The sequence below is a fragment of the Cyphomyrmex costatus genome, unplaced genomic scaffold, assembly GCF_001594065.2.
Source record: "Cyphomyrmex costatus isolate MS0001 unplaced genomic scaffold, Ccosl1.0 scaffold254, whole genome shotgun sequence".
NCBI classification, from domain to species: Eukaryota; Metazoa; Arthropoda; class Insecta; order Hymenoptera; family Formicidae; genus Cyphomyrmex; species Cyphomyrmex costatus.
Window position 1 is genome coordinate 214,716 of NW_017276629.1, and position 24,443 is coordinate 239,158.

The following is a 24,443-nucleotide window of genomic DNA, read 5'->3' on the forward strand; positions in this document are numbered from 1 at the left end:
AACTTTTAATTTGTGGGTGATTGATCCACGTAAACACTTTCACGTGAAATTCGTAATATGAAAAGTGAAAAATGAAGAAGTTTCATGATCGATACCCTGATATCTAGGACTCTATCTGAGTGCATCCTTATAATAAAAAACCGAACACGTACAATGTTCCGCCGATAAGAAACCTTTAGGTTAGATTAGGAATTGAGATTAAGAAGAGTTTTTCCATCACGTTGATGTTTTGGAGCTTATTAGATCTGAGAATTGGTCAACGTTGAGAGTGATTTATAATTTTGTTAAGAAAAGCAATAGAATTATTTGAAATTTTTATTTTATCTTATAGATAGTTGTTTTTGTCGTATTTTTGGTGTTTCTTTGAAAACTGGATCTTCTTTGCGCCATATAGTCCATAGGTTAGGGCTGAAGACGCCTTATAAAAACAAAACAAAAAAAAAATACTTTAACGCTTAATATCTCGGTTCACAGGACAGAGCGACACATTTTTCTGCCAGATTCTTTCGTTTCGCGCAAAAACGCGTCGAATGAGATTAATTTCATTAAAATCGGTGAGGTTGTAGTTTATCTAAATAATTACCTCTGATAGTAATATAACGATATCATTTTTTTCTGAAACATTGACTCTAAACTCTAAATTGGTGATTATAATTGTAGGAATCATGAATGTACTAGATGGTATATATCTTATTTCTTCAAGAAATAAAACTTTTATATGGAATGCTGATGGTAAATAGAATTACTATATCAATATATATAATTATTTACTATAATTTATTTAATTTGATGTCTATTTTTATTACAGATTGGCTGAAGCTTCGACAGGATCACAGAATAATCGGTGAATTAGTGGGTTCTTATCCAAAATTAACTAGACAAGAAATATTTTTAGGTCTGCCGTTGCTTTTATTACCAGAAGAAGTTACTCTATTGCTTGAAAAGAAAATTGCTTGCCTTGTAGAGTGTACAAGTCTAAAGACACAGCCAGATGAATCATTAAGTCAAAGATTTCAGGAGTACAGAGACAAACTGTTCCTAGAGCAAACAAACTGTTTGAAAGACAACAGAAAGAAACAGGTAGTTACTTGTATAGATATTTACACAAAGGACTACATAAATTTTGTAAAGAGTGATGTATGATAAAAATTTTCCTTTAGATTACTTCTGTGATGGACAAGATTATAGAAGGTAAAAAACGCAAGATATTAGGCTTGCATACAAGCAAAAAGAATATGAAGAAACCATTGGATAAGAAAATGCAGGAAGCCTTGGATAATATTGAGATCGATACTGAAAGTTTGCTTGAAGAAGAATTGGCTAAATTGCCAAAATTAAAAAAAAATGATGCACTCGTTCAAATACATACAGGTACAAAAAATTTAATTATACATTTAGTAATTTAATCATACATTTGTCCTCTGATCATTCACTTATATATTAGCATATCCATGGTCTGACAAAGATGATATAAAAATAGTGGAATGGAAATATCCGTTCACATCTGATCAGCAACTTAAATATAAGGTGTATAAAGATCTTTGGGAGAAGCAATATTATATCACCAGTGGAGAAAAATTTGGTGGTGACTTTCTGGTGTATCCAGGTACAATTTGCTCCTTTTTATATCGCTACAACTTGAAAGCCTGAGATATAATTGATAAGCACAGACAATAAGAACAAGAAATAACAGAGTTCAATCTATCCGAAACTGCGTATTCTGGTATTTCTATTTCCTGTGCTTTTTTCCCTGTGCCTTAGGGTGATATGCAAACTGTAGCTACATAATAAATCTTTCTATTCACAGGTGATCCAATAATATTTCATTCACAATATATCATACAATGTAAACACGGAGACGAAGAGATACCTATTATGGATGTTGTTGCTCAGTGCAGACTCAGTTGTCACGTTAGAAAAACATTAGTGTTTGCTACGTATCACGAAGACGAAGATATAGTAAAATATAAATCTTTTCAATGGACAGAATGTAGCGTATTAGAAGACAGCTGATATAACATTTTATTTAAAAAATATTTATATTTTATTAATATTGTGGATATTTCTATTGTTTTTTACGAGATGTAATTTCTATGGATGTCACTACACATAATGCACGTCACAAAAAAATTATAAGACATGCATTATAGGTTTAAAAAAATTAGTTCTAATTATATCTCAACTTGGAAACTTCTATTATAAATTGTTAGTACAGATTAGAATAATCAATTTTATATGATATCGACATTTCTAGTTAACAATATTATGATACATTTATTAAATATTGAGATTTTAAAACATTCGAAAAATTGCTTTTACATGTTTTTGTACATATATATTTAAATTGTGTCTATTAATTTGAATGTATTATGCTGTGGTTTGGGAATAATATTAAAGTGTTTCTTATATATAACTTGATTTTCACGTCCGGCATAATCGCGTTTAACCCAAAAGTTCTCCCAGTTGAGATCAACTTTTTCACAAGTTACTACCACTCTGCCTGGTTGCAAAGCAAATAAAGATCCATCTCGTGACAAACCAACCTATGAAATAAAAAAATATATATATAAAACAATGTAAAAAATTTACAGTATTAAAGACACAGTAATTAACGCTTACATTAAGACCTGGATGGAATCTCATTTTTAGCTGTCTGACCAATAACCTGCCTGGATATACAGAAGTCCCATCCTGTACTTTCCATCCTCTGTGTTTTGGTCTAGGATGGCCACCCTTGTTCTTAGTGCTCGTACTGCTTTTCTTTGAAGCGTGTCTGACACATACTTTCACTAATAAAAGAAATAATTTTCATTAATCTTAATACGTAAATAAACAAAATCTTAGAAATACGTTAGTAGTTTATGACAAATTCAATAGTATCGGTACAGATAGACATCAACTGTGTCCATCCTAAGTTCATTATGTCTCTCAATGTAATCTCAATAAAATTTGACATTAGGTTGCTTGTAGAAATCGAGCAAAGAATCAATCATTATCAATCAACCATTTAAATTATATATTTTACTTAAAAAATAAGAGATTTTGCTTGATTTCTATATTCAAGCTATTATAGGATTCTATTCTCACTTTCTTGGCATTCAGTGATTAACAAAGATAAAATGATATTTGTGTCAACTTGAATCACCAAACAGAAAATTTCTTTATTCTGTTACCAAATTCTTCTTGTATTTATATAATTATTTTTTTCCATTTTCTGCCAAACAAAATTTGCAACAAGCACTTGACAAAATTTGTTTTCGACAGATTTGATTCTTCGAGTATATTCAGTGTTGCCGCAAAATTACATTAATAATATTAATAAATATACAAACCCAAATTGTTATAAATATTGCAGGACACTAGAGTTTGTCGGATATTTTGTAATCCAAGAGAAACCAATTGTGATAAATGTGTCATCTAAAAAAAGGTCTTGCGTTTAGTTTTGAATATAATCCAAACATATTTATAAAAATATACAATATTATATATTATCACGTTACGTTTATATTAGAGTATCACGATATCAGAATCAGAATAATGATGATAAACTAATCCGAAAATTTTTCCAAATCGATTTCTCGGAAATTCCTTGAACAAAAATCTCAAACTCAGGATGATCAGTGGCGAAGAAAATATTTTTTTACGCCACTGCTCATATCGACTTGCTAATTGGTTGCGACTTCTGCTGCTTAATGCCTAGTTTATACTGAATGCGATGAGCGATGAACGACGAGCGATATCCAATAAAAGCTTTGTTTTCGTTCACGACGATGTAAAGCAGAGTTCTTATTGGTTATCGTTATGAATTAGGCATAACGCTTGACAGTTGCATTTGCATGTGAATGTACTAGTGCAAAAGTTCAGCCAATGTGCACCACTTCAGAGAGTGCAAGAATAAAGAACAGAGAGAGAGAGAGAGACTTCATCTATTCTTGCAACAGCTGTTTCTTTATTTCTGTGAAATGTTCCTAGAGGATTGTTTCTTTAGTACGGGCAAATACGAGTACTTGAGGTCCTCTTGAATCCAGAATTCCGATAATTGGCCAGTACTGAGCACAATCGTCGAAAATGACATCGAACGCGGAAGATTTGCAGAAGCTGGAGGAGGAGGCAGTCGCCAGAGGCACGAAGTATGTTGCGAATCTCCTGCAGCGACCGGGCCAACTGGAGAAGATTGACATGTACAAACGACGGATTGCTAGGAAGAAGGCATCCGTCGAGACCATGCTGAAAACCGCGATGCAGAGCCAGTTGGACGGAGTCAGGGTCGGCTTCGAGCAGTTGCAGAGCTCTCTGGAAAGTATTGCCACTACCAAAGATGATTTGGCTCATATTGACCAGCTGTTTAACTCGGTTGTGAAGCTCAGCTCCAAGCTACAGCCTGTACAGGAAGAGAACATGCGTTATTCTCAATACGTCATTGCGAAAGAAAATCTAAAGCATATATTCACTGTTCCTGAGAGCGTGGAGAAGACAAAACAGTGGATAAACGAAGGTAAACTACTGCACGCGCATCAGAGTTTGATGGATCTTGAAACTTCCAGGGATGAATTACTGTACGAGCTTCACAAATTGCCAAATCAGTCGTCTGCTGACAAGGTTATGTTGAAGGCTTATTTCGAAGATGTGGAAATGCTTTCACAGCTTATGGAAAAGCAAATAAAACTGGTACTGAGTCGTACTTTAAACACAGTCAGGAAAGAACCTACTGTCATAGTGACGCCTTTGAGAATTATAGAGAGGGAGGAGAAAGCAGATCAGTTTGCTATTCAAAGACACAAGCAGAGTGGATTTAAGACGCCAGGTAGACCTAAAAAATGGAAGGAGATGGCAATGAAGGTATTGGAAAAGTCAGTTGCCAACAGAATTGAGGGGACTCAGGTAGAGGAGAGGGTTGACAACAAAATGTGGCTAGTAAGGTACCTAGAACTTACGAGACTTCTTATCCTTGAAGATTTGAGAGTGGTTAAAACTCTATGCAAACCTTGCTTTCCACCCTGGTATGACATAGTAAGGACTTTTGTCAAAATGTATCATACCAGTCTGTCCCAACACTTAAAGGATATAATTGCCGGTGGACTGGAAGGAAATGAATATGTTTCTCTATTGGCATGGATTATGAATACTTATACAGGACCGGAGTTGATGCAGCATCCTGAATTAAATATCGATACATCCGATATAGGTCCACTGCTTAGTCCCGAGATGATAAATGATCTTCAGGAGAAATATCTGCGGAATATGTGTCAGAATTATGAGGATTGGATGAGGAAAACGCTGGAAACAGAGAAGCTTGATTGGAGAAGCGGTATCTTGCCTGACAGCAGCACCCAGGAGCTATATTACCATACCGCTGCACCGGTTATCATATTTCAAATGATCGATCAAAATCTTCAAGTTGCAAAAACCATTAGTTCTGATTTGACGGTGAAAGCCTTGATTTTGTGTATTGATCAAGTGATCAAATATGGATCTATGTATAGACAGGCAATACTAGAATTTAAAACAAAGCATTTTGAAGACAGAAGCCAGGTTCCTTACTTCACTCATCATATGATCACAATAGTCAATAACTGCATACAGTTCACAGAGTTGGCACAGCAGATGAAGCAGCTTTTTTGGGTTCCCAATACTATTGGTGACATTACAGTGAAATTCGAGAGTCTCTTGGCAAACTATCAATATCTAAGAAACGAAGCCGCAGCTATTCTACTCCAAGAATCTTTCCTAGATCTGGAGCTGCATTTCCAGGATTTAATCACACTCAAATGGCTGTCGTCGCCTATTCCAGTAGAAACCATCTGTGTCACTTTGGAGGATTACTTTCAGGATTACAATCACCTGAGCCCTAAGAACTTCGAGTACGTCATCACCGAAGCACAGAATCTTATCGCAAAGCGTTATATATCTGCGATGCTACAGAGAAAGATCTCCCTGAAGACCTACGACGAGTGCCTAACGTGTACATCAAAAATAATGACAGAGGCGGACAAATTAAAGAACTTCTTCGACAGAATTGCGCCAAAAGTCGGAAATTTTAATTCGCCGTTTGAGATAATAAAACGTCTCGCTGAAGTGTTGAGGTGCGAGGATGCAGAGATTCTCTCTCTCGATTTGCATTCACTGGTCGAAAAATATCCAGACATGACGGAGGATCATCTCATCAGATTGCTTGGCCTGAGGGGCGACATATCGCGAGCAGAAGCGCGAGGAAAGGTCTCGTACATCATGGAGGCTCAACGAAATCGAAAGCCTGTACAATCTATGACAAACAGCATATTCAAGCAGATAGTTATACAGGATAGCTTCCTTGGCTGGAAACCTTGAGATTGGAAGAATTTATATGAGACAAAAATATGGAACACTAATGATTCTTCTATGTAGCACCACATTGTTCTTCCAAATCAAATGTTTTTGTTTATACAACAATGAATGATATAACGCTGTAATATAAGTATTTTAATTCATCAATTGAATAATAATTGAATCGTACTATACATAAATGTAACTTTGTTCTTTAAAAGTTATATTTATGCATAATACGATTGATCAGTAGATGAATTAAAAAACTAATACTTGTACAAATGTGCTAACATTTAATTATGTAATTGTATATAGTTAATTCTGTAATTTATGCATATAAAACAACACTTTATTTATATAAAATATTTGTAAAAGAGTAACCCCTGATTAAAACTGAATTGTATATTCATAGGTATTATATATGAATATAATATATCAGATACACGAAATGTTTTTAAATTTGTATAAATGTACATATTACTCCAGTATTAGCCAGTCTCTGCCAGCAAATTTTCTCTTCTACTAACCTGAAATCATCATTCAACTATTCCTGTAACAGTTAAGTATTATCCTAAGATTGCATACAAAGAGATAAATCTGTCAAAAGTAATTTCGTGATATTGTTTAATTATTTCCAATAATTTTTTTTATTTAGTCACTTTAAAAGCATGCAATAAGTTATTAAATTTCAAGAAATTTCGTAGAAATATCAAATAGAAACTGTGTTTGATCATGTAAATAAATTTTTGTATGTAAAGCATGAGCCTAAGAATATAAAGAACTTTTTAATCATTTTTAACTATCAAAGACTTGATCGATTAATTCTATTGACAGTTATCGATAAGTGTGGGTGCATTCAATTCAGAATGTTTACTTTTGCAACAGTTGGAAATTTTTCCGCGCTGATTGGATTACACTTTTAGATCTAGAGGAATAGTCCTATCTCAGCAAAGAAAATCTCTAATAATTGCAAAACAACAATTCAAATAATTATCTACATTTAAGGATTTCAGTAAGTAACAAGTTTTTGAAAATAATAAACATAGTGTAATAAAATCATTGCATTAAGATCGTTTGTTTTTGTACATACGAATAATTAAAATTTCACAGACAAACATGATCATAACCTTCTCTCAGTAAAAAAATTGTATATATATATATATCTCATGTTTAAAAAATTTTTCAAATTTTTGAAGATTTCTGAAAAGTACTTTAGATTTCTCCAGATATAAGTTTCTTTGGAAATTATATAAAATAATAAATCGTAAAAATATTTCAAAATTTATGAAGGTACATAAAGAATTCAAGATAAAAAATTAACTTTCTCAGTATTTTTGGAAAAAGTTTCAATTTGTATAAAAGTTCAGATAAAAAAATGTTTTTTTAATTTTTTAAATTATACAGGAATTCTAAAAAAATTTGAAGTGTATATAAAAATGTATATAAAAAAGTATGTAAAAAATATATTAAGATCTAAAATTTTCATAAAGTTATAATCAGTTTTTAGAAAAAAACAAATTATATCAATTTTTTTTCAGTAGCAGCGAAGATACTGTGCTAACCAAAGCGAGAGAAAATATACATTATTGCGTTTGCCTAAATAATTACAAATATGAGACTGGCAACATTCTTAATGTTGCTTATTTGTATAGGAGCAAAAAACACTGATGTAGATCCACTGAAAACAATTATCTGGGGCCCAGGATTGAAACCAGCCGAAATTACCATGCGTGCAAGATACTTCTTTTTGCAACTCGTTGATTCTCATGGAAGAAAGTTAGTATTGTCAAACAATTTTATAAATAATGAAAGAAGAATACTAAAAATTTGTGAAAATGTTGAATAATATTCATTGAAATAACTAAAATCCTAGAAAGGATTGTTTATATATAGTATTCTGAGATTTACAATTGCATGATAAAAGAGCTGATGGAATAAAGAATAATTAGATGGAATGATTTTATCTTCTGAAAGCTAATTATAACTATATTTGCAATTCATAATATTTCTATAAGTTATTTAATGTATAATATATATATATGATATAGTGTTATAATACATAATATTATATATCTATTATATTGTATTATATTATGCTTATATATATGTTATACTATATTATATGATATATTTCTAGTTTAACAAAATCTCCTGGTGAGAATATAATTGCTGGGCAAGTATATGGACAATCCCTCAATGGTGCATCATGTCGCATATGGACTCAAATCTTTGACTGTAAAGATGGGAGTTTTATTATGCGCTACAAAGTTTTTAATACCTGTTTTAATGTTAAAATTAAAGTAAAAATTAAAGAAACAGAATTACCAGTGTCCCATTCAGAGATCAAAGGTATATATATATAGTATATAGGTATCATTATTGTTTAGCTTATAGATTTTTATATAATCTAATAAAAACCGTTTAGGTCCTGTTTACGAGGAAGAATGTTACTGCCCGAATCCATCAATTACTAATTGGTTGGATCATTGCCAGTGTCAACAAAATTACACTCAAATACATCATGATCTGTCTCCATTTTCAAATATCGACTTTGATAAAGTACGTCAAAGCATTATCAAAAGATATGATCGACCAACCAGTGTCAGCATTTGTCATTACATATTGAAATCTAACAGAGTAAATATCATGTTATATTGCCAACTTATAATTTATGATTGTTTATAAATGTTGACTCTAGATTAAATTAGATTTATAGGCAATGTTACGGCCAGTACGTTGGCTTTAAAATATTTATGGATGCTATATTGCTGTCACTTGCACGCAAAGTGACACTGCCAGATATTGAATTCTTCGTGAATTTGGGCGACTGGCCACTTGTTTCCGATTCGGGACCGCTTTACCCTATTTTTTCATGGTGCGGATCTGAAAGTACGAAAGATATTGTTATGCCTACATACGATATCACGGAATCATCTTTAGAAGGGATGGGAAGGTATATACCTCGATAATATTAATATAATAATTTAAGTTATTGTGTTTTATTTGCAATATGATCCGTTGGACTTTGTCGAAAAAATTATGTGGGCAAAGGAGCATGATGAGGATGGATTGAGAATTGTTAAATCTGCCAGACAATTTGTTAAGGATAATTTATTACTACGATATATTATATGTTACTATACAGTTTTATTTCATGTATGGGAAAAACTTCTATTTTATGTCTAAAAAACAGGGTAATGTTAGACATGCTCTCCGTACAAGGTAATGGATTGCCATGGGAGTATAAGACTGAGCAATTATTTTGGCGTGGACGTGATGCCAGAAGGGAACGGCTTGACTTAATAGATATTTCAAGAAAACATCCAGAACTCTTTAATGTGTCCATTACTAATTTCTTTTTCTTTAGGGATGAAATAGATAAATATGGACCTGCACAAAATCATGTATCATTTTTTAATTTTTTTAAGGTAAATTAAATAGAACTAACAATAAGGCAAGTTTAACGAACATTTTCGAAATTACATATACTTTTAAAAATTACATTATTCCAATCTTATGTCATCTGATATAAGCACAATGCCTGTCCTCAAAATTTAAACCATGTTCTGTGATATTATCAAATTTTTTTTGTTTTTTATGATATATATTAACTTTGAAATTGTATTATATACAAGCTTTAAAAATATAGATAATATATAACATCTACATTTATATTATTGGAAAAGAAAAAAAAAACTTTAGATATATTCATATTGACAGTTTTTTTAATATTGATTTTTTCCGTAGTACAAATATCAATTGAATATTGATGGCACAGTAGCAGCTTATCGATTTCCATATTTACTTGCCGGAGATTCTTTGGTGTTTAAGCAAGAATCCAAGTATTATGAATTTTTTTATAAAGATCTTACACCTGGATTACATTATGTACCTGTAAAAAGTGACCTGTCGGACCTTGTTAAAAAAATTATGTGGGCAAAGGAGCATGATGAAGATGGATTGAGAATTGTTAAATCTGCCAGACAATTTGTTAGGGATAATTTATTACCACGTGATATATTATGTTACTATACAGTTTTATTTCATGTATGGGAAAAACTTCTATTTTGTATATTTTTCCTGGATATATATATATATATCTTTGTCAAATAATACAATTTTTTATATTTTAGGAATGGAGTAAACGCTTAAAGAGTAAAGTTGAAATATTAAATAACATGGAAGAAGTACCACAACCTAGTCATTCTTGTCAGTGTCATTTTAGAAATTCAAACTTTCGAGATGAATTGTAGTTTTTAACATCTTTTTTTAACATGATTTTTCTATGATTTATTTATATGATGAAAACTTAAAATTTGCATTGCCATACATGTACCATCTATCATGGATACACAAAAATGCACAATCTGTTTATTAAGATTTTATAGTTAATTGCTAATGTCAAAAATAAAACAAAACATGAACCCGAACTTGAAAAACAAAAGATAGTTGTCTAATATTTAATAATCTTCTTTTACAATGCTTGTATTATACAATCGTGTTAGCTATTTTTATATATATCATTAATACATTTTTTATTTATTTAATCTAATTTAATCTAATGTTATGTCGTTAGAACTCGAATAAGATACGTCATTTGTACAATTATCAACATCTTTTTCGAAAAATATTTATGGGATAAATACAAGGCGTGACGAGATTTGTGATATTCTCTCTTCAATTATATCATGAATTCTACTGCAAATAATATTTAATGTGGAAAATTTATATTCATATTCATTTCAAAAATTAAATATTTCCTTATCAATTAAGAGCAGTATAAATAAAGATTGGAATAAACATTATATATATTCTTATATGGTATTTGTACCATTGCATATATAGTTACATAATTCTTTGACTTTCAATTTGTTTATGCTTGTCATATTAATAAAAAATTACATATATATTTGTGATAAAAATAGAATTTGAGGTTTATCATCTTTAATATACATAAAAAAATCTTAAATATATAAAATTTAATAAAGAAATTTAATACAATAAGTCTGACAAGTATCTATATTACTTTTTAATTTGTAAAAATAAGACAAATTATACAAAAACCTAATAGTGTTCTTATGTGCTATGATTTATGTTTTTCGTATTAGAAGTTTCGCCACAAGAGTTAAAAGCCATTTGGAATATTTTGGCATATTTATTTTACCGAGATCTATATCTAATAATAATAATAATAATAATAATAATAAAATTTGCTATTTTAATGTAAGTATATACGAACATAATATAAAACAAAATTATACATAAATTATTTATATTATATACCACATGTTAAAAATTATATATAAATACTGAATATTGTTAAAAGAATTGTAAATAATGTAGATCTAACTTTTCTTTTATGGAACACACATCTTCTATAATTTATATATAATTTTGTCCTAAATTTTTTCTTATCATTAATCTAATGTATATAAGATTAAATTAAAATCTTTACATATCTTTTTTTATCTAATCTCATTCTTTGTTAAATCTTTTAAAATATTCATATGAATATTACATAATATGAATATTCATAATACCTAAATAAATATTGTGATTTACATTATAATAATACATACTCATACAATAAAGTAACTAAAAATGTAAACAAAATTATTTTCGATATCCATAATAATCTAAATTTTACGTAAATTGGGAGTTATTGATGTATTTATTGTGTAGGTGGCTGATAAGCGTAACCTCCATATTGATTAGGTGGAGGTGGTCCTTGTGGTCCAGGTGGAGGAGGCATGTGGCCACCCGGTGGTCGTGGCGGGTACTGTGGATATCCTTGTCCTGCGGGCGGTGGAGGATAACTTTGAGGAGGATATTGAGGATGTCCATAATGTTGTCCCCCTTGTGGCGGATGAGGACTATAAATCTGCAGTTCAGAATGCTCTTAGTAATTTTCATTAATAATAGTTTTATCTTCTTCCATATAAATTATACAATTTTTCTTAGATATTGCAAACACAAGTAATTTAAAACGAAATAAAATTAAGTGTTCTTATTCTATATAGAAAATTGTATAAATAAAATTATAAAAAATTGCGTGCACGCACGCACATTACATAGTTGTCATGAAACAAATTTAAAACTAATCATTTATGTCAATATAGTCAAGTTATTCGAACAATACCTGTGGTTGCCCTCCTGGAGTCGGTGGAACATATGTCTGTGTAGTAGTTGGTCCATAGACAGGTTGTTGTTGAGGGCCTGGAGGTGGAGCAGGACCTTGTGGTGGACCAGACGGCGATTGAAATCCACTCGGAGCTGGACTCTGAGACGGTTGCTGTTGTGTCTGCGGAGCTGTTTGTGACTGTTGCTGAGATTGCTGTTGTGGTTGATGTGGTGATTGATGCGGTGGTTGATGGGATGACTGATGAGTTGGTTGATGAGGTGGCTGATGTGGAGTGTGCGGTGGTTGATGTGGTGACTGAGAATGCGGTGGTTGATGTGGTGACTGAGAATGCGGTGGCTGATGTGGTGACTGAGAATGCGGTGGTTGATGTGGTGACTGAGAATGCTGTGGTTGATGTGGTGACTGAGAATGTGGTGGCGGTGGATGCGGGGTATGCGACGTCGGATGTGGTGTTTGATGAACAGGATAGCCAGAGGGGGCCGGTGGCACCGAGGGCGCATAGCTTCCGCCCTGTGATGTTGGTGGCGGACCGCTATTCGGCGGATATGTCTGCGTTGAGGCAGATGGTGTGCTTGTCGGCTGACTGCTTTGGGCGTAAGTGTTGCTGCTCGCGGAGGAGGTGCTAAATGGCGGAGATGTAGAGGCAGGACCGTACTGCGTCGCACCAGGACCTGGACTTGGTTGACTAACATAATTGGGCTGAGGACCTGCGTTTTGCTGCGACCCAGGTTGCGGGGGTTGAGTCGCGCTAGTTGTCGGAGGTGGTGGGTAATTTTGTGGTGGGACATTGTTCGCGTATGTCTGTGGAGAAGGAGGGGGATAACTTCCGGGTTGTCCAGCAGCGTATGCATTTTGAGATGGCGTTTGGGACGGAGGCTGCTGATAATTTGGTTGTGGGCTAGGACTGCCATATTGTCCTGGTTGCTGTTGTTGACTACCTGATGAGAAATTCTGTTGTGAGGCGTTCGAAGGTGGATAGCCTTGCTGATTTGGCGGCGGTGGTCCATATCCTGAAGGTGGCTGAGGCGTACCTGGTGGTGGATAACCTGGTTGTGGACTGTAACTGTTTACTGTAGTTGGAGGACCATAATTTGGTTGCGTTGCTGCATTATATCCTTGCTGTTGAGAAGCATTTGGTGGTCCATACTGGTTTGGTTGACCAGGAGTGTATGCAGATCCTTGTGGACCTTGGTAATTTGATCCAGGATTCTGACCAGTGTATTGAGCAGGATAACCTTGTGGAGAAGGTTGTTGAGGATAACCTTGTGGACTTCTATACTGCTGTGGACCTGGTGCAGTTGGAGGTCCTATAAATGTTAAAAAATTTAAATGTCTAATAATCTGTAGAGTTAGAAAAGTACTTTAGATTAAATTGACATATATAATTATAATTTAATATAAATTTAAATTAGAATATAACATACTATTTATGGTAGGTCCTTGGCCAGGCATCACAGGTCCGCGATAACCTTGTGCCATTGGTTGACCTTGATTAAATGTTGACATTGGCATTGTTGGCTGTGTATTTGGTGACATTTCTCCTCCAGGACCAGCTGCACCACCTGGATTACTTGGAAGCCCTTGTGGACTCATCATACCATGTTGAGGACCATTAGGAATACCTTGAGGTAGCTTGAAACCAAAAGATTGTTAATTAAATTTTTAATTCTTTATGAAATTTTCATTTAATTTAACAATTTTGTTAAATTAAATGTACTTTATTATGTTCTATGTTATTTGTTCTATTAGATCTATTACTTACAGGTAATAAAGTCTGAAGATTCTGATTTACATCAGCAATAGACGCTAGATATACCAAATTGCGATGTAGCATTTGCTGGTACCTGAAAGTAAAATTAATAGGTATACAAATTGATTTAACAAAAATTTTGGAACAATTATTGTTAGATGACTTAACATTTTTGATACATATAGTTGAAAAATAACTTGGTATGAGTTTAAGACTGCCATCTCAATAATAAGAAAAAATATTTTCATTCATGCTGTATAATATCACATGACAAGAAACATTTCTCAATAGAATTAAAAAGGAGATAAACGATATATGTTAAACCAATAAATACTGATGAAAACATGCCGTAACGGTCAAACTAGATCTCAGGTGCTTCTATATACACATTAAATATTGAGAAACAAAATCATTAACACCAATCACTTACTGTATGCATTCCTGTGCCTTGCCCTTATTTTGATATTCCTGAATCATCTGTATAAGCTGGCTATTCTCATCAAGCATCTAAAAAAACGTGATAAACACTTACATGTACATAGTTATACTTACAATTTTAAACGTGTTTTATGTTTTAACTTTCAGTCATAAATGATCCGTAATAGCCATAATCTTTTTTTTTTTTGAAGCTGCAATCGACTCCTTTACCTTTTGTATTTGGGCAGGATTTGGAGGTGGCCTGCCGCGTTGCGCGAAGGTCACGGACATTTTCGAAGCGACAACTCACGAATCGTCTCGACGTTAAAGAGCTTTCACCGGAAAGGACCGGCAATCGAAAAGGAGAATCTGGGATAATCTTCCGTTATGTTGCGTTATTGTGAACAGCTACCTAGAAATATCTCAAAGGAGTGCGGTACGTCCATCTTCGTCGTATTTCCCAAATATGTTCCCGCGGTGTCCGAAGCACGAGATCATTCGCGCGGGACCGTCGGAAACGTCGCAGAAATCTTTTTTCAAACTCAATCCGCGTGTTATGTACACAAGCGTATATAAATATGCATATATATATATATATATATATCTATATACGTCTACCACAAACTAGTCGTGCGTATTGGTGCGTATAACGTATTTTTGCCATAACGTAGCTGACGCGTGTGGCAATTATCGTCAATTACCTCGTGAAGTATCCAGTTTTGTAGTTAGGCAAGACGAGATGGACAGTACGCGAGAGAAATAGAAGATTTGGGAGAGCAACCGCCACTAACGGTAGATATTCGAACTCACGACTTCGATCAAAAGAGTCGAAGGGTCTGAGCACAAGCACTGCCGTAACATTTTACGACACACTTAAGTTATAAGACGTAAATAACGCACAAGCTTTGGCGTATCGGCGTATGACGTGTTTATGTACATTATTGCCATATCTTTCGACAGCGTGCATAAACACGTCATACGCCGATACGCCAAAGCTTGTGCGTTATTTACGTCTATAACTTAAGCGGGGAGCACAGACTTTTGCATAACGCATGAATCATATACATAAAGAATTTGATTGGTCCATTGATTCATGCATAAGAAAATGGGCCAATGAAATTCCTTATGCACATGCTTTATGCGTTATGCAAAAGTGTGGGTGCGTTCTTTTAAGGCATCGGATTTGGCAGCCGCTGCGCATCGGGTTTGCCGAACGGGCATTTTTTTATACGATCACGCAGATACGTAGCCGGCTGCGCAGCTAATTCTAATCGTCTGCGTATCTACTGCGTATCTATTACCAAAAGAACGAAAATCTGCGCTGCAATCGACTGTGCAGTTGTGCTAAAAGAACGAATCATTGCAAGAACTGCTGTATCCGATGCCTAAAAGAACGCACCCTGTATGTTGGGGCTCTTAAGTGTGTCGTAAAATGTTACGGCAGTGCTTGTGCTCAGACCCGAAGTCGTGAGTTCGAATGTCTGCCGTTAGTGGCGTTGCTCTCCCAAACCTTCTATTTGCTGTCAGTTAAATAACTTATCGCACCATGTGTAGTGTGTACTAGTTTAGATAGTGCAGGAACAAAAAACAGTCTTTTCATTTCATCTCATTTCAAGTGCACAAATTTTTGAAAATTTCAAGTGGAATTTAATGCGAACAGACTTACTATTGAAAAGCTTACTGCTAAAAAAGATCTGCTTGGCTAGATTATTAGTAACAAATTAGAAAAAACAGATAAAAGATAGACTGAATACAAAATACCACTGGTGTAATAGTATAAGTATAAAGAAATTTGCTTTATCACTGTTCATCACATTGCTTAACATCGATATAAGAGTATCAAGTGTAAATGGCTTTAACGAAAGTGAGTAATTAACTTTCATCTTATTGCTAGCAGAAAAAAATAAAATATTGTCAAATTCATAATATATGTTATTCTTGCAGATTGAATTCGCGGTACATATGACATGCGAAAAATGCGTTAATGCAATTTCTAAGAGTATAGCAGATCTGGAAGGCATCCGCAATGTTGATATATCATTAGAACATGGCACTGTCACTCTTGAAACAAATCTATCTTATTCCATCATACAAGAAAGAATCGAAAGTACTGGAAGGCAGGCAGTGTTAAAAGGATATGGAGGTTTATATAAATAATTTTTTCTTATATATATATATATATATAAAATGTGTTATCTTTTGATGTGTTTATATTAACAATGTCTATTAACTTCTCTGTTTCATTCATTTTCTAAAGGCATAAGTATGTTTTTAGAATTGTTAAAAATAGAAAAGAAATATATCGAAGGACTTGATTTAAAAACTTGTTTTGAATATTTTTATATTCTATATTTTTGAAGTATTGAAAACACACACATTCAATATGTAAAATTAGAATATAAAAACAAGTTTTCGAATCAAGTCATTTTTCAATATAATATTATGTTCTTTTTTTTCTGACAGTTCTAAAAATGTATGTATCTTTAGAAATTATGAATGAAATAAAGAAAATTGTTGTAATATATATTTTTAAAAATATATATATGTATGCTTAGAAGACTAAATCTTTAAAATAACAATACATAGACGTTTAATACATACATATATAGACATGTGTGTATATCTCGGAAGTTAAGCATTCGTAATTGTTGAAATTAGATTCTTATTTTTTGCAGATGGATCAAGTGCTGTGGTAATGTTGGGTGGAAATTCGGGTTACAGCATAGGTAATCTGATCAAAGGGGTTATAAGATTTGGAGAAACTTCAGAGGGATGTATCATAGATGGTACAATCGATGGTTTGACTCCTGGTGAACATGGTATGCATGTACACGAATGTGGTGATATATCTAATGGCTGTGAGAGGTAAAAAAACTTTTAGTAGCAATAATATTTGGATTGACACTTTAAGTAAATTTTATTTTAATTGCAGCGTAGGCGAACACTTTAATCCAAATAATTCACCACATGGTGGTCCCGAAGATGATTTGACCAAAAGGGTAAATTTAAATGGAGAAATTCCTTAATTTTGTGCAAACATTGTTGTAATTCCCATTTAGTATAAATACTTAGGTCATTAATGTCTAGCATGTTTTTTTAGTGGCTTAAATGGTTAAAAAAAATACTAAAATATTAAATAAAAATTTCATGTAGGTTCATTAACTATTTTAAATGAAAAATGGTTTATACATATATGTAATTTAACAAATTTATTTAAATATTTTATTGGGCACGCTCCTATCCACTTGTTTTATTCCTAATTGCTTGGACAAAAATTATTCCTGTTTGCAACCCCGGTAAGAGTTAAATTTTACAGTATTTTAATAATTTTATTTGCGATTACAGCATGTTGGTGATCTTGGCAATGTCTTAGCTGATACTTCTGGCAGAGCTGCTTTTCGAAAGATAGAAAAGTTTCTTAAGATATCCGATATCATTGGCAGATCTCTCATTATTACTAAGGATCCAGATGATCTTGGAAGAGGTGATAGTCCAGAGTCCAAGATAAATGGAAATAGCGGAGCTAGGTACAGAATAATTCCTTTTGTCAAAATTTGATAATTGTTTATTATTTTACATTAAATTTTTCTTCATAGATTGGCTTGCGGTATTATAGCCAGATCATCCGGATTATTTCAAAATACGAAAAAAATCTGCGCATGCGATGGCCTCACTATATGGGATGAGAGAGATCGAGCACTTGCAAATAACCATGGTACAAAAAGTACAGAATCAAATGAGAAAATGTGCACATTAATTTGAAAGTCTAAAATTTAGCTATAACATTTATGCAAGATTTATTGTGCGCTATTCATTATTAACCGTAGAATTTTTTTATTTATTATATTTGAAAGGAAAAAAAGCAAGATATGAAAGAAAAAATTTTTTAAAACCTTTTTTATATTTTTTATTTAATTAAATCATTATGTGAAAAAATTAATGAGAGAATTAGAACTTTCTATAGTAATCAATCAATATAATCTTATGGTATCTTAATTTTGTGACAAATAATTTGATTATATAAAGTAATTTATGCAATATTTTTTTCAGCAAATTTGTAATTAACACGAAGACAACGCGATTGGTCTAACAAAGAATGCATTCCATGTTAAAAAGAACTTACAAGTTTAAAAGAAATATACTATTTTAGCTTTTCAGTAAAATAAAATATATATAGATATCTAGTCTTTATATGTACAGATACGTATGTACAGATTTTTATTAAATTACTATGAATTTACTTTGCGTCTTTATGTACTTCATCCTTTCACTGGTTGTACTGGTGCGCACTTAGTGCAGTCCAGTAAAATACGCTACAAGTTCCTCCCGTCGGGTGTGTGACTCATAGCACAGTATATACAGTAGTGCAACTCTGATGTTAGTGAAGAAAGTTTATTCTGTTAAAATTTCAAAGAAAAATATTCATATTTGGCTGAGATATGGCGAGTTGAACACAAAAATCTATTAAAATTTTTTTATTAAAAAAATTACAAATTTTATTTAAAAACAAAAAAGTTTGTTTATATATAATAATGATAGCGTGTATTTAAATAGAAAAACCTAAATGATTTATACACTGGCGTTCATCAGTGTAAGATAATGCTCACAGTGAAGGCATATGCGGATAAAACTTTGCCCGTTCATTATGATACTGATGATTGGAAATGTATCAGTCTCTTATAAGCGACACTATTTAGATTAAGCTGGTGGAGCAAATTTCTTCGTATCTCGGTAAGAGATTAAAAATGTTTCTTTTCTAATATGCATATTTCTTATTATGCTTTATATCAGATTTTTTATGACTGTGTCAATTTAAAGATTTCTTGTTACAGAACTACAGAATATGGAGTTCAACATCCTGAATTTCAAGATCAGGTCACCGTAACTCCGTATATCATCACCCTGACTCCAGTAAAAAATGAAGCAACCGTGACTATTCATAGCTTTTTCAAAGAAGCAGAACCATTTGAGGCCAGTCTATCAAATTCAGATTATTTCAGTGTTGTTCCTGGAAAAGGAATGTTACCTAGTAAAAAGAAATTTCCTTTAAAGATACAGTATTCACAGAAACTAGATCGGAATATGCAAGCTGTACTTGCGATTTATACAGAAAACAGTAAACAGGATGTGTTAATTAAAGTCACAGTGACGCGATAATAATCCGTTATGCAAGAGAAGTAATATTTATTTATATAACTATTGTAATTTACGAATTTTTACAAAAATTATATTTTTTTTAATGTAAAATAATTTTTTAAATTGCGTTGCGTGTCCCTCTTTTAAAAAATGTGTGCTTCAAATCTATCCAAATTGACCATGATTGGTTAATTTCTTAAGCGGGGAGCACAGACTTTTGCATAACGCATAAACTATATACATAAAGAATTTGATTGGCCCATTGACTCATGCATAAGAAAATGGGCCAATGAAATTCCTTATGCACATGCTTTATGCGTTATGCAAAAGTCTGTGCTCCCCGCTTTACGATATGACATCCGACGCCGACATACGGATTGTAGAATGGGCTTAAACTGCTTAAAGTGAGGTTGTGAACCCAACCAGTGGAAATAGGGTTTGAGCTTGAGCGGTTCGTGAAAGTGCATCTTTACGGAAATGTCGTGTCACCAAATCGTGAGCGTCGTTCTTAGATATTTCTCTTGACTTCTCTTTGATAAAAGAGTCAATCATAAACAAATTGAAGTAAACACATTAATAAGTAAGTAATATATGTGAAAATAAAGAAGCTAATTATATAGAGTACTAAAAAAGAGGTTTTAGAAATATTAAAAATATCAGTGCTTATTATCTTATAAAAACTGATGAACATATATTGAATAAAGTTTTTATTTATAGGTCTTTTTTTAAGAAAATTGATTTACAATGGGAATTCCTGGTCTAACAACATATATGTCGAATGGTTCAGAGCGTTATCTCGAATATTATGCTCTACACGATAGTTATTTAGTGATTGATGGAAACTGTGTGTGTTGTCAATTATATACCTGGTATGCGAGATGCAATTGTGCCTTTGGTGGTGATTATGACAAGTATGCACAATGTGTGAGAGATTTTTTCGATCAACTGATAAGATGCAATATCACTCCGCTAGTTTTGATTGATGGTGGTTGCGAAGACAAAAAGCTGAAGACAATTATATCTCGAACTAAACAAAAGATCGAGATTGCATCAAATTATACTTTATCTTCACAGCACCGGACCAAATTTCTTCCTCTGCTTATGAGAGAGGTCTTTAAAGATATCATGAATGAAAAAGGCATTAGATATGCACAGTGCATATTTGAGGCAGACAATAGCATAGCTGCAATAGCACGTTTTCTCAATTGTCCTGTATTAAGTTATGATTCTGATTTCTATATTTATGGATCATTATACATACCGTTTAATACATTGGAAAATGACATAGTGCTTAACCCTTCAGGTAGAGGATACATAAAACGCTGCAAAATTTATTATGTTGATAAACTTTTTCGGGTTCATTATGGATTAAACCAGTCTTTATTACCCTTAGCAGCAGTATTGTTGGGAAATGATTATGTGAAGCAACATATATTTAAAAACTTCTTTCGTCATCTGCCACGATCAGGAAGAAGGAAGTATAACAATGAACAACAACGGCGAATAGATATGGTTTTTGATTGGTTAAGACGACGCAGTTTAAATGAAGCTGTTATAGGGATATTAAGCAGATTACGAAAACAAGAACGCAAACACGTTTTAAATACAATAGAAACAATAATAAATAGTTATATCAGTGCACCATTGAGTATGTTGTACATGCTAGATATTCCTGTAGAAATCTTATCGAAAGCAAATATGCAGAGTATATCCTCCAAGATATATAAGTTTGAAGGTGACATATATAATTTGACATGTTTTGACAAAATGATAAATGATACAGAGCTGAGTGATAGAGAAGAAACAGAAGACAGAGAAGTAGTAAACATACTTGAAGAAAAAAAGTTACTTTCTAATGAGTCTTTAGTTGACGATTTACCTCAGTGGTTTATTAAGGAATTCAAGGAAAGCAGATTCCCATCCTATTTTATAGATTTAATAATAAGGAAGTTGTATGTCTGTCCTACACAAATTGAAGATTCTTCCTATATTTCATCTATTATTACAAGTTTAAAAATTATAAGTGTCATTTATGGATTATTGTTAACAGGACTTAAAGGAAAGAAGTCTGCCATGGAATATATTACAAGAGACGAGAATAAGAAGATTAAGCGTTATCAATTGGAGTATAGTGATAATATACTTGGTTGTAAACTACCTTCTTTACACAATTTGAGACATGTACCTATTATTGTCAGAAGAGAAATTTTAAATACCACTTTGACAATCTTTAATGCGAGCTATATAAATGAAATTCCATCAATTTGGATGTTATATATTGCAACCATGAAGTATTGGATAAATCAACAAGAGGAACCATCTAAATTTAGTTGTCATGTATACTCTTTATTATTTGCTTTGTTATTTAACATAATAGATTATAATATAGGCTTTTATAGAATTTTAAATAAATTCTATCAGAGATTTAATAGAACTGTAGACAATATTCGACATGAAAGAAAAATTGGAAATTATCAACCACAGTATTCAATTAATTCTACACTTACAAATGCTATTCGTGAAGTTGATGTAAATGACTGCTTAATTGCGGCTACATTCTTTATATCTAATTTTGAAGTAGATCAGAAACTGCATTCACAACCGAAAAAATTTAATATTACAATAATTCATGGTTTTGCAGAATTTCAAAATTGCTTAAGACATAGTATGAACTTAAATGCATTATTGGGATATCCATATGAACCAACTAGAGTTGCTAGTGTATTCAATGGTACATTTTTGTATAATTTATGTAGCAATTTTAGAAAACGTGACGATGTTGAAGCTTATATTAATTTAATTTTGCGAGATTCTCCGAGTTTGTCACGTCTATTTAACGTACTTTTATTAAAAGTCAAACCTTTGTTTAACACTGCACCGCAAAAGAAAACTGATAAATGTAAAAAGCAAAGAGTAAAAAGATATGAAGAAAAGAAGTGTATTTTGCACGAAGAAAATCTTGAAGATGAAAAACCACATGAAAGCACCAGTCAAGAATTTTACGATATAAATAATTCGTTTTCTATACTTGGTACCACGCAGCATTAGGCATTTTATTGTATTATAATTAAATTTTTTTTTGCGTACAGTGCGTCTCTACCATTTACATATTTACTTTGTTACAATCTCTTTAAATATATATTGTATATATAATTTTTACACAGAGATACTTACAAAATAGAGCATTTAAAGTGCTACAAGCTATTATCTCTGAAAGTATGCATCGGATTAAAAATATGTTTAGATAAAATAGAGGGATAACTTCTTTATCCTAACAAACGTCAATATCTCTGAACATTCAAGAGACTTTAGCCGTCGGTCGGATATCTTGGGTAATGTTAAAGCGGTACTGTAGCTTCCAAGTCTTGTAACTTTAAAGTACTTAATGAAAAAATATTTTATCATAGTGTTTTGAAAAGTTTTTAGGGTATGCTACTAAAATATGTAATGAAAAAAATGGGGCGTTCCCTTTAAAGAATTAGAGGTCACTTTTCCTTGACCTTAACAACGTCACCTAAGGTCAGTGGTATCTTATGTCTTCCTCGAAATCACAAAACTTTTGTCTGAATATATTTTTGATCCGACGCATACTTTCAGAGATAATAGATGATAATACTTTAAATGCCTTATCTTGCATATATATGTATAATTATATTGTATAGGACGTATCATGTAAGAGCATGTTTAAAAAGCTATATAAATATTATTTGGCTCTTTTCTCTTATTTTTAATTAATTTGTTTTATACTTGTTGAGCCTTCTATTAATTTATATGTTATAAATTGATATTTACAACACATTTATCATAATTTTTACGATTACACGGTTATTAGATTAGAGAAAATCTAAATCATCGCTATCAGTTTCATCGTTCTTAGAGGAATTCACATAATATTTTCGTTTCTGATGTGATAGCGATCTCTTGGTACTTGATTTTTTCTTTTTCCTGTTAGGCAATTGATTGTTCTAAATTGATAAAACGATCTTTGTTGTATGGCTGCACTTTGTTGCATAAAAAATTAAAAATTGATATGAAAGAAATCAATGTATATATTACGTTTTTGTACATTTCCCAGAATGCGCTGATCGCTGTTTTAACGGCATTACTCTCTTCTCGAAAAGTTGGCATACAATATTGATCATCTCCACATTTAGCAATCAGTCCAACGCAAACAGCATACTTTAATTTTTCCTGTAATTCTTCCTCGAGAGCTTTCAAATTAGTTTCAACCGGATAATGTCTCTGTATATGGTCTCTCAAATTTTTTAATTTAACAAACAATTGACGTTTTTGTAATTCTTTTATGGCTATACGTAGCATCTGCGGCGTTACTGGAATCATTTTCATCTAAATATAAAATAAGTTTAAGTTTTATTTTATTTGAATATATACTACTTTCATTACAACAAAAATATATCGATTACGATTTATAATAAAAGGAAATACATTATATTATAATTAAGATTTATAATAAAATCGTGTAAAAAAAAAAATCTAAAAAATATCTTTTTGATGAAATTTTTAAAAAAGCGTTTAAGGATTTATTATTAATTAGTATAATATGTAAACATCATTGAGCAAATAAAATTTTGGAATATTTGAACTCACAGTATTCATTTAATGTTATTGTAACATTGATTCGATAATTCTATATTATTTTGACATATGTAATTTTGACATTTTATTGATTGTATG

At 32.2% G+C, this 24,443-nt stretch overlaps 7 protein-coding genes across 8 annotated transcripts; 5 read left to right on the forward strand and 2 right to left on the reverse strand.

Annotated features, from left to right (window-relative positions):
- Positions 1 to 661: 661 nt before the first annotated feature.
- Positions 662 to 2,076, forward strand: Tsen34 (tRNA splicing endonuclease subunit 34). Its single transcript, XM_018540505.1, has 5 exons — positions 662 to 732; positions 809 to 1,080; positions 1,161 to 1,371; positions 1,445 to 1,606; positions 1,808 to 2,076. The coding sequence occupies exons 1-5, from the start codon at positions 666 to 668 to the stop codon at positions 2,011 to 2,013; spliced, it is 918 nt and encodes a 305-aa protein (XP_018396007.1). The 5' UTR covers positions 662 to 665; the 3' UTR covers positions 2,014 to 2,076.
- Positions 2,077 to 2,295: 219 nt separating this feature from the next.
- Positions 2,296 to 3,579, reverse strand: mRpL27 (mitochondrial ribosomal protein L27). The gene is made up of 4 exons (XM_018540506.1): positions 3,501 to 3,579; positions 3,333 to 3,417; positions 2,620 to 2,789; positions 2,296 to 2,543 (listed from the first exon to the last, which is right to left on the reverse strand). Exons 2-4 carry the CDS (start codon positions 3,415 to 3,417, stop codon positions 2,340 to 2,342), a joined length of 459 nt encoding a protein of 152 aa, XP_018396008.1. The 5' UTR covers positions 3,501 to 3,579; the 3' UTR covers positions 2,296 to 2,339.
- Positions 3,580 to 3,963: 384 nt separating this feature from the next.
- Positions 3,964 to 6,438, forward strand: Sec6 (Exocyst complex component Sec6). Its single transcript, XM_018540504.1, has one exon. It carries the CDS (start codon positions 4,069 to 4,071, stop codon positions 6,325 to 6,327), a length of 2,259 nt encoding a protein of 752 aa, XP_018396006.1. The 5' UTR covers positions 3,964 to 4,068; the 3' UTR covers positions 6,328 to 6,438.
- Positions 6,439 to 7,248: 810 nt separating this feature from the next.
- LOC108774455 (KDEL motif-containing protein 1) lies at positions 7,249 to 10,557 on the forward strand. The gene is made up of 8 exons (XM_018540564.1): positions 7,249 to 7,315; positions 7,842 to 8,079; positions 8,441 to 8,652; positions 8,729 to 8,940; positions 9,012 to 9,256; positions 9,497 to 9,731; positions 10,051 to 10,350; positions 10,437 to 10,557. Exons 2-8 carry the CDS (start codon positions 7,916 to 7,918, stop codon positions 10,554 to 10,556), a joined length of 1,488 nt encoding a protein of 495 aa, XP_018396066.1. The 5' UTR covers positions 7,249 to 7,315; positions 7,842 to 7,915; the 3' UTR covers position 10,557.
- A 1,404-nt stretch (positions 10,558 to 11,961) lies between these two features.
- LOC108774421 (basic salivary proline-rich protein 2) lies at positions 11,962 to 15,394 on the reverse strand. Its single transcript, XM_018540520.1, has 7 exons — positions 15,314 to 15,394; positions 14,844 to 15,024; positions 14,626 to 14,702; positions 14,208 to 14,289; positions 13,870 to 14,077; positions 12,443 to 13,752; positions 11,962 to 12,184 (listed from the first exon to the last, which is right to left on the reverse strand). The coding sequence occupies exons 2-7, from the start codon at positions 14,901 to 14,903 to the stop codon at positions 11,975 to 11,977; spliced, it is 1,947 nt and encodes a 648-aa protein (XP_018396022.1). The 5' UTR covers positions 14,904 to 15,024; positions 15,314 to 15,394; the 3' UTR covers positions 11,962 to 11,974.
- Positions 15,395 to 16,352: 958 nt separating this feature from the next.
- Positions 16,353 to 18,731, forward strand: Ccs (copper chaperone for superoxide dismutase). Of its 2 annotated transcripts, XM_018540533.1 has the most exons (7): positions 16,353 to 16,476; positions 16,557 to 16,755; positions 17,288 to 17,477; positions 17,545 to 17,611; positions 17,958 to 18,139; positions 18,209 to 18,327; positions 18,663 to 18,731. In XM_018540533.1, exons 1-7 carry the CDS (start codon positions 16,462 to 16,464, stop codon positions 18,671 to 18,673), a joined length of 783 nt encoding a protein of 260 aa, XP_018396035.1. In that variant the 5' UTR covers positions 16,353 to 16,461; the 3' UTR covers positions 18,674 to 18,731. The 2 variants fall into 2 exon arrangements, with proteins under 2 accessions (XP_018396035.1, XP_018396034.1); XM_018540532.1 differs by lacking the exons at positions 16,353 to 16,476; positions 18,663 to 18,731 and having other exon boundaries at positions 16,542 to 16,755; positions 18,209 to 18,430.
- A 1,761-nt stretch (positions 18,732 to 20,492) lies between these two features.
- Positions 20,493 to 22,796, forward strand: ast (single-strand DNA endonuclease protein asteroid). Its single transcript, XM_018540530.1, has one exon. The coding sequence runs from the start codon at positions 20,493 to 20,495 to the stop codon at positions 22,794 to 22,796; it is 2,304 nt and encodes a 767-aa protein (XP_018396032.1).
- The last annotated feature ends 1,647 nt before the right edge of the window (positions 22,797 to 24,443 follow it).

Excerpts from the sequence above, each read along its gene's own strand:
- Tsen34 (XM_018540505.1), top strand. The coding sequence starts at position 666 with ATGAATGTACTAGATGGTATATATCTTATTTCTTCAAGAAATAAAACT. Across the intron at positions 1,081-1,160 it reads AAGACAACAGAAAGAAACAG|ATTACTTCTGTGATGGACAA; the intron begins GTAGTTACTTGT and ends ATTTTCCTTTAG. Across the intron at positions 1,607-1,807 it reads TGACTTTCTGGTGTATCCAG|GTGATCCAATAATATTTCAT; the intron begins GTACAATTTGCT and ends TTCTATTCACAG.
- mRpL27 (XM_018540506.1), bottom strand. The coding sequence starts at position 3,417 with ATGACACATTTATCACAATTGGTTTCTCTTGGATTACAAAATATCCGA. Across the intron at positions 2,790-3,332 it reads CAATATTTATAACAATTTGG|TGAAAGTATGTGTCAGACAC; the intron begins GTTTGTATATTT and ends TTCTTTTATTAG. Across the intron at positions 2,544-2,619 it reads GATTCCATCCAGGTCTTAAT|GTTGGTTTGTCACGAGATGG; the intron begins GTAAGCGTTAAT and ends TTTATTTCATAG.
- Sec6 (XM_018540504.1), top strand. The coding sequence starts at position 4,069 with ATGACATCGAACGCGGAAGATTTGCAGAAGCTGGAGGAGGAGGCAGTC.
- LOC108774455 (XM_018540564.1), top strand. The coding sequence starts at position 7,916 with ATGAGACTGGCAACATTCTTAATGTTGCTTATTTGTATAGGAGCAAAA. Across the intron at positions 8,080-8,440 it reads GTTGATTCTCATGGAAGAAA|TTTAACAAAATCTCCTGGTG; the intron begins GTTAGTATTGTC and ends ATATATTTCTAG. Across the intron at positions 8,941-9,011 it reads ACATATTGAAATCTAACAGA|ATTTATAGGCAATGTTACGG; the intron begins GTAAATATCATG and ends AGATTAAATTAG.
- LOC108774421 (XM_018540520.1), bottom strand. The coding sequence starts at position 14,903 with ATGTCCGTGACCTTCGCGCAACGCGGCAGGCCACCTCCAAATCCTGCC. Across the intron at positions 14,078-14,207 it reads ATCTTCAGACTTTATTACCT|CTACCTCAAGGTATTCCTAA; the intron begins GTAAGTAATAGA and ends TTTGGTTTCAAG. Across the intron at positions 12,185-12,442 it reads CTCCAGGAGGGCAACCACAG|ATTTATAGTCCTCATCCGCC; the intron begins GTATTGTTCGAA and ends TCTGAACTGCAG.
- Ccs (XM_018540532.1), top strand. The coding sequence starts at position 16,542 with ATGTTATTCTTGCAGATTGAATTCGCGGTACATATGACATGCGAAAAA. Across the intron at positions 17,478-17,544 it reads ATATCTAATGGCTGTGAGAG|CGTAGGCGAACACTTTAATC; the intron begins GTAAAAAAACTT and ends TTTTAATTGCAG. Across the intron at positions 17,612-17,957 it reads AAGATGATTTGACCAAAAGG|CATGTTGGTGATCTTGGCAA; the intron begins GTAAATTTAAAT and ends TTGCGATTACAG.
- ast (XM_018540530.1), top strand. The coding sequence starts at position 20,493 with ATGGGAATTCCTGGTCTAACAACATATATGTCGAATGGTTCAGAGCGT.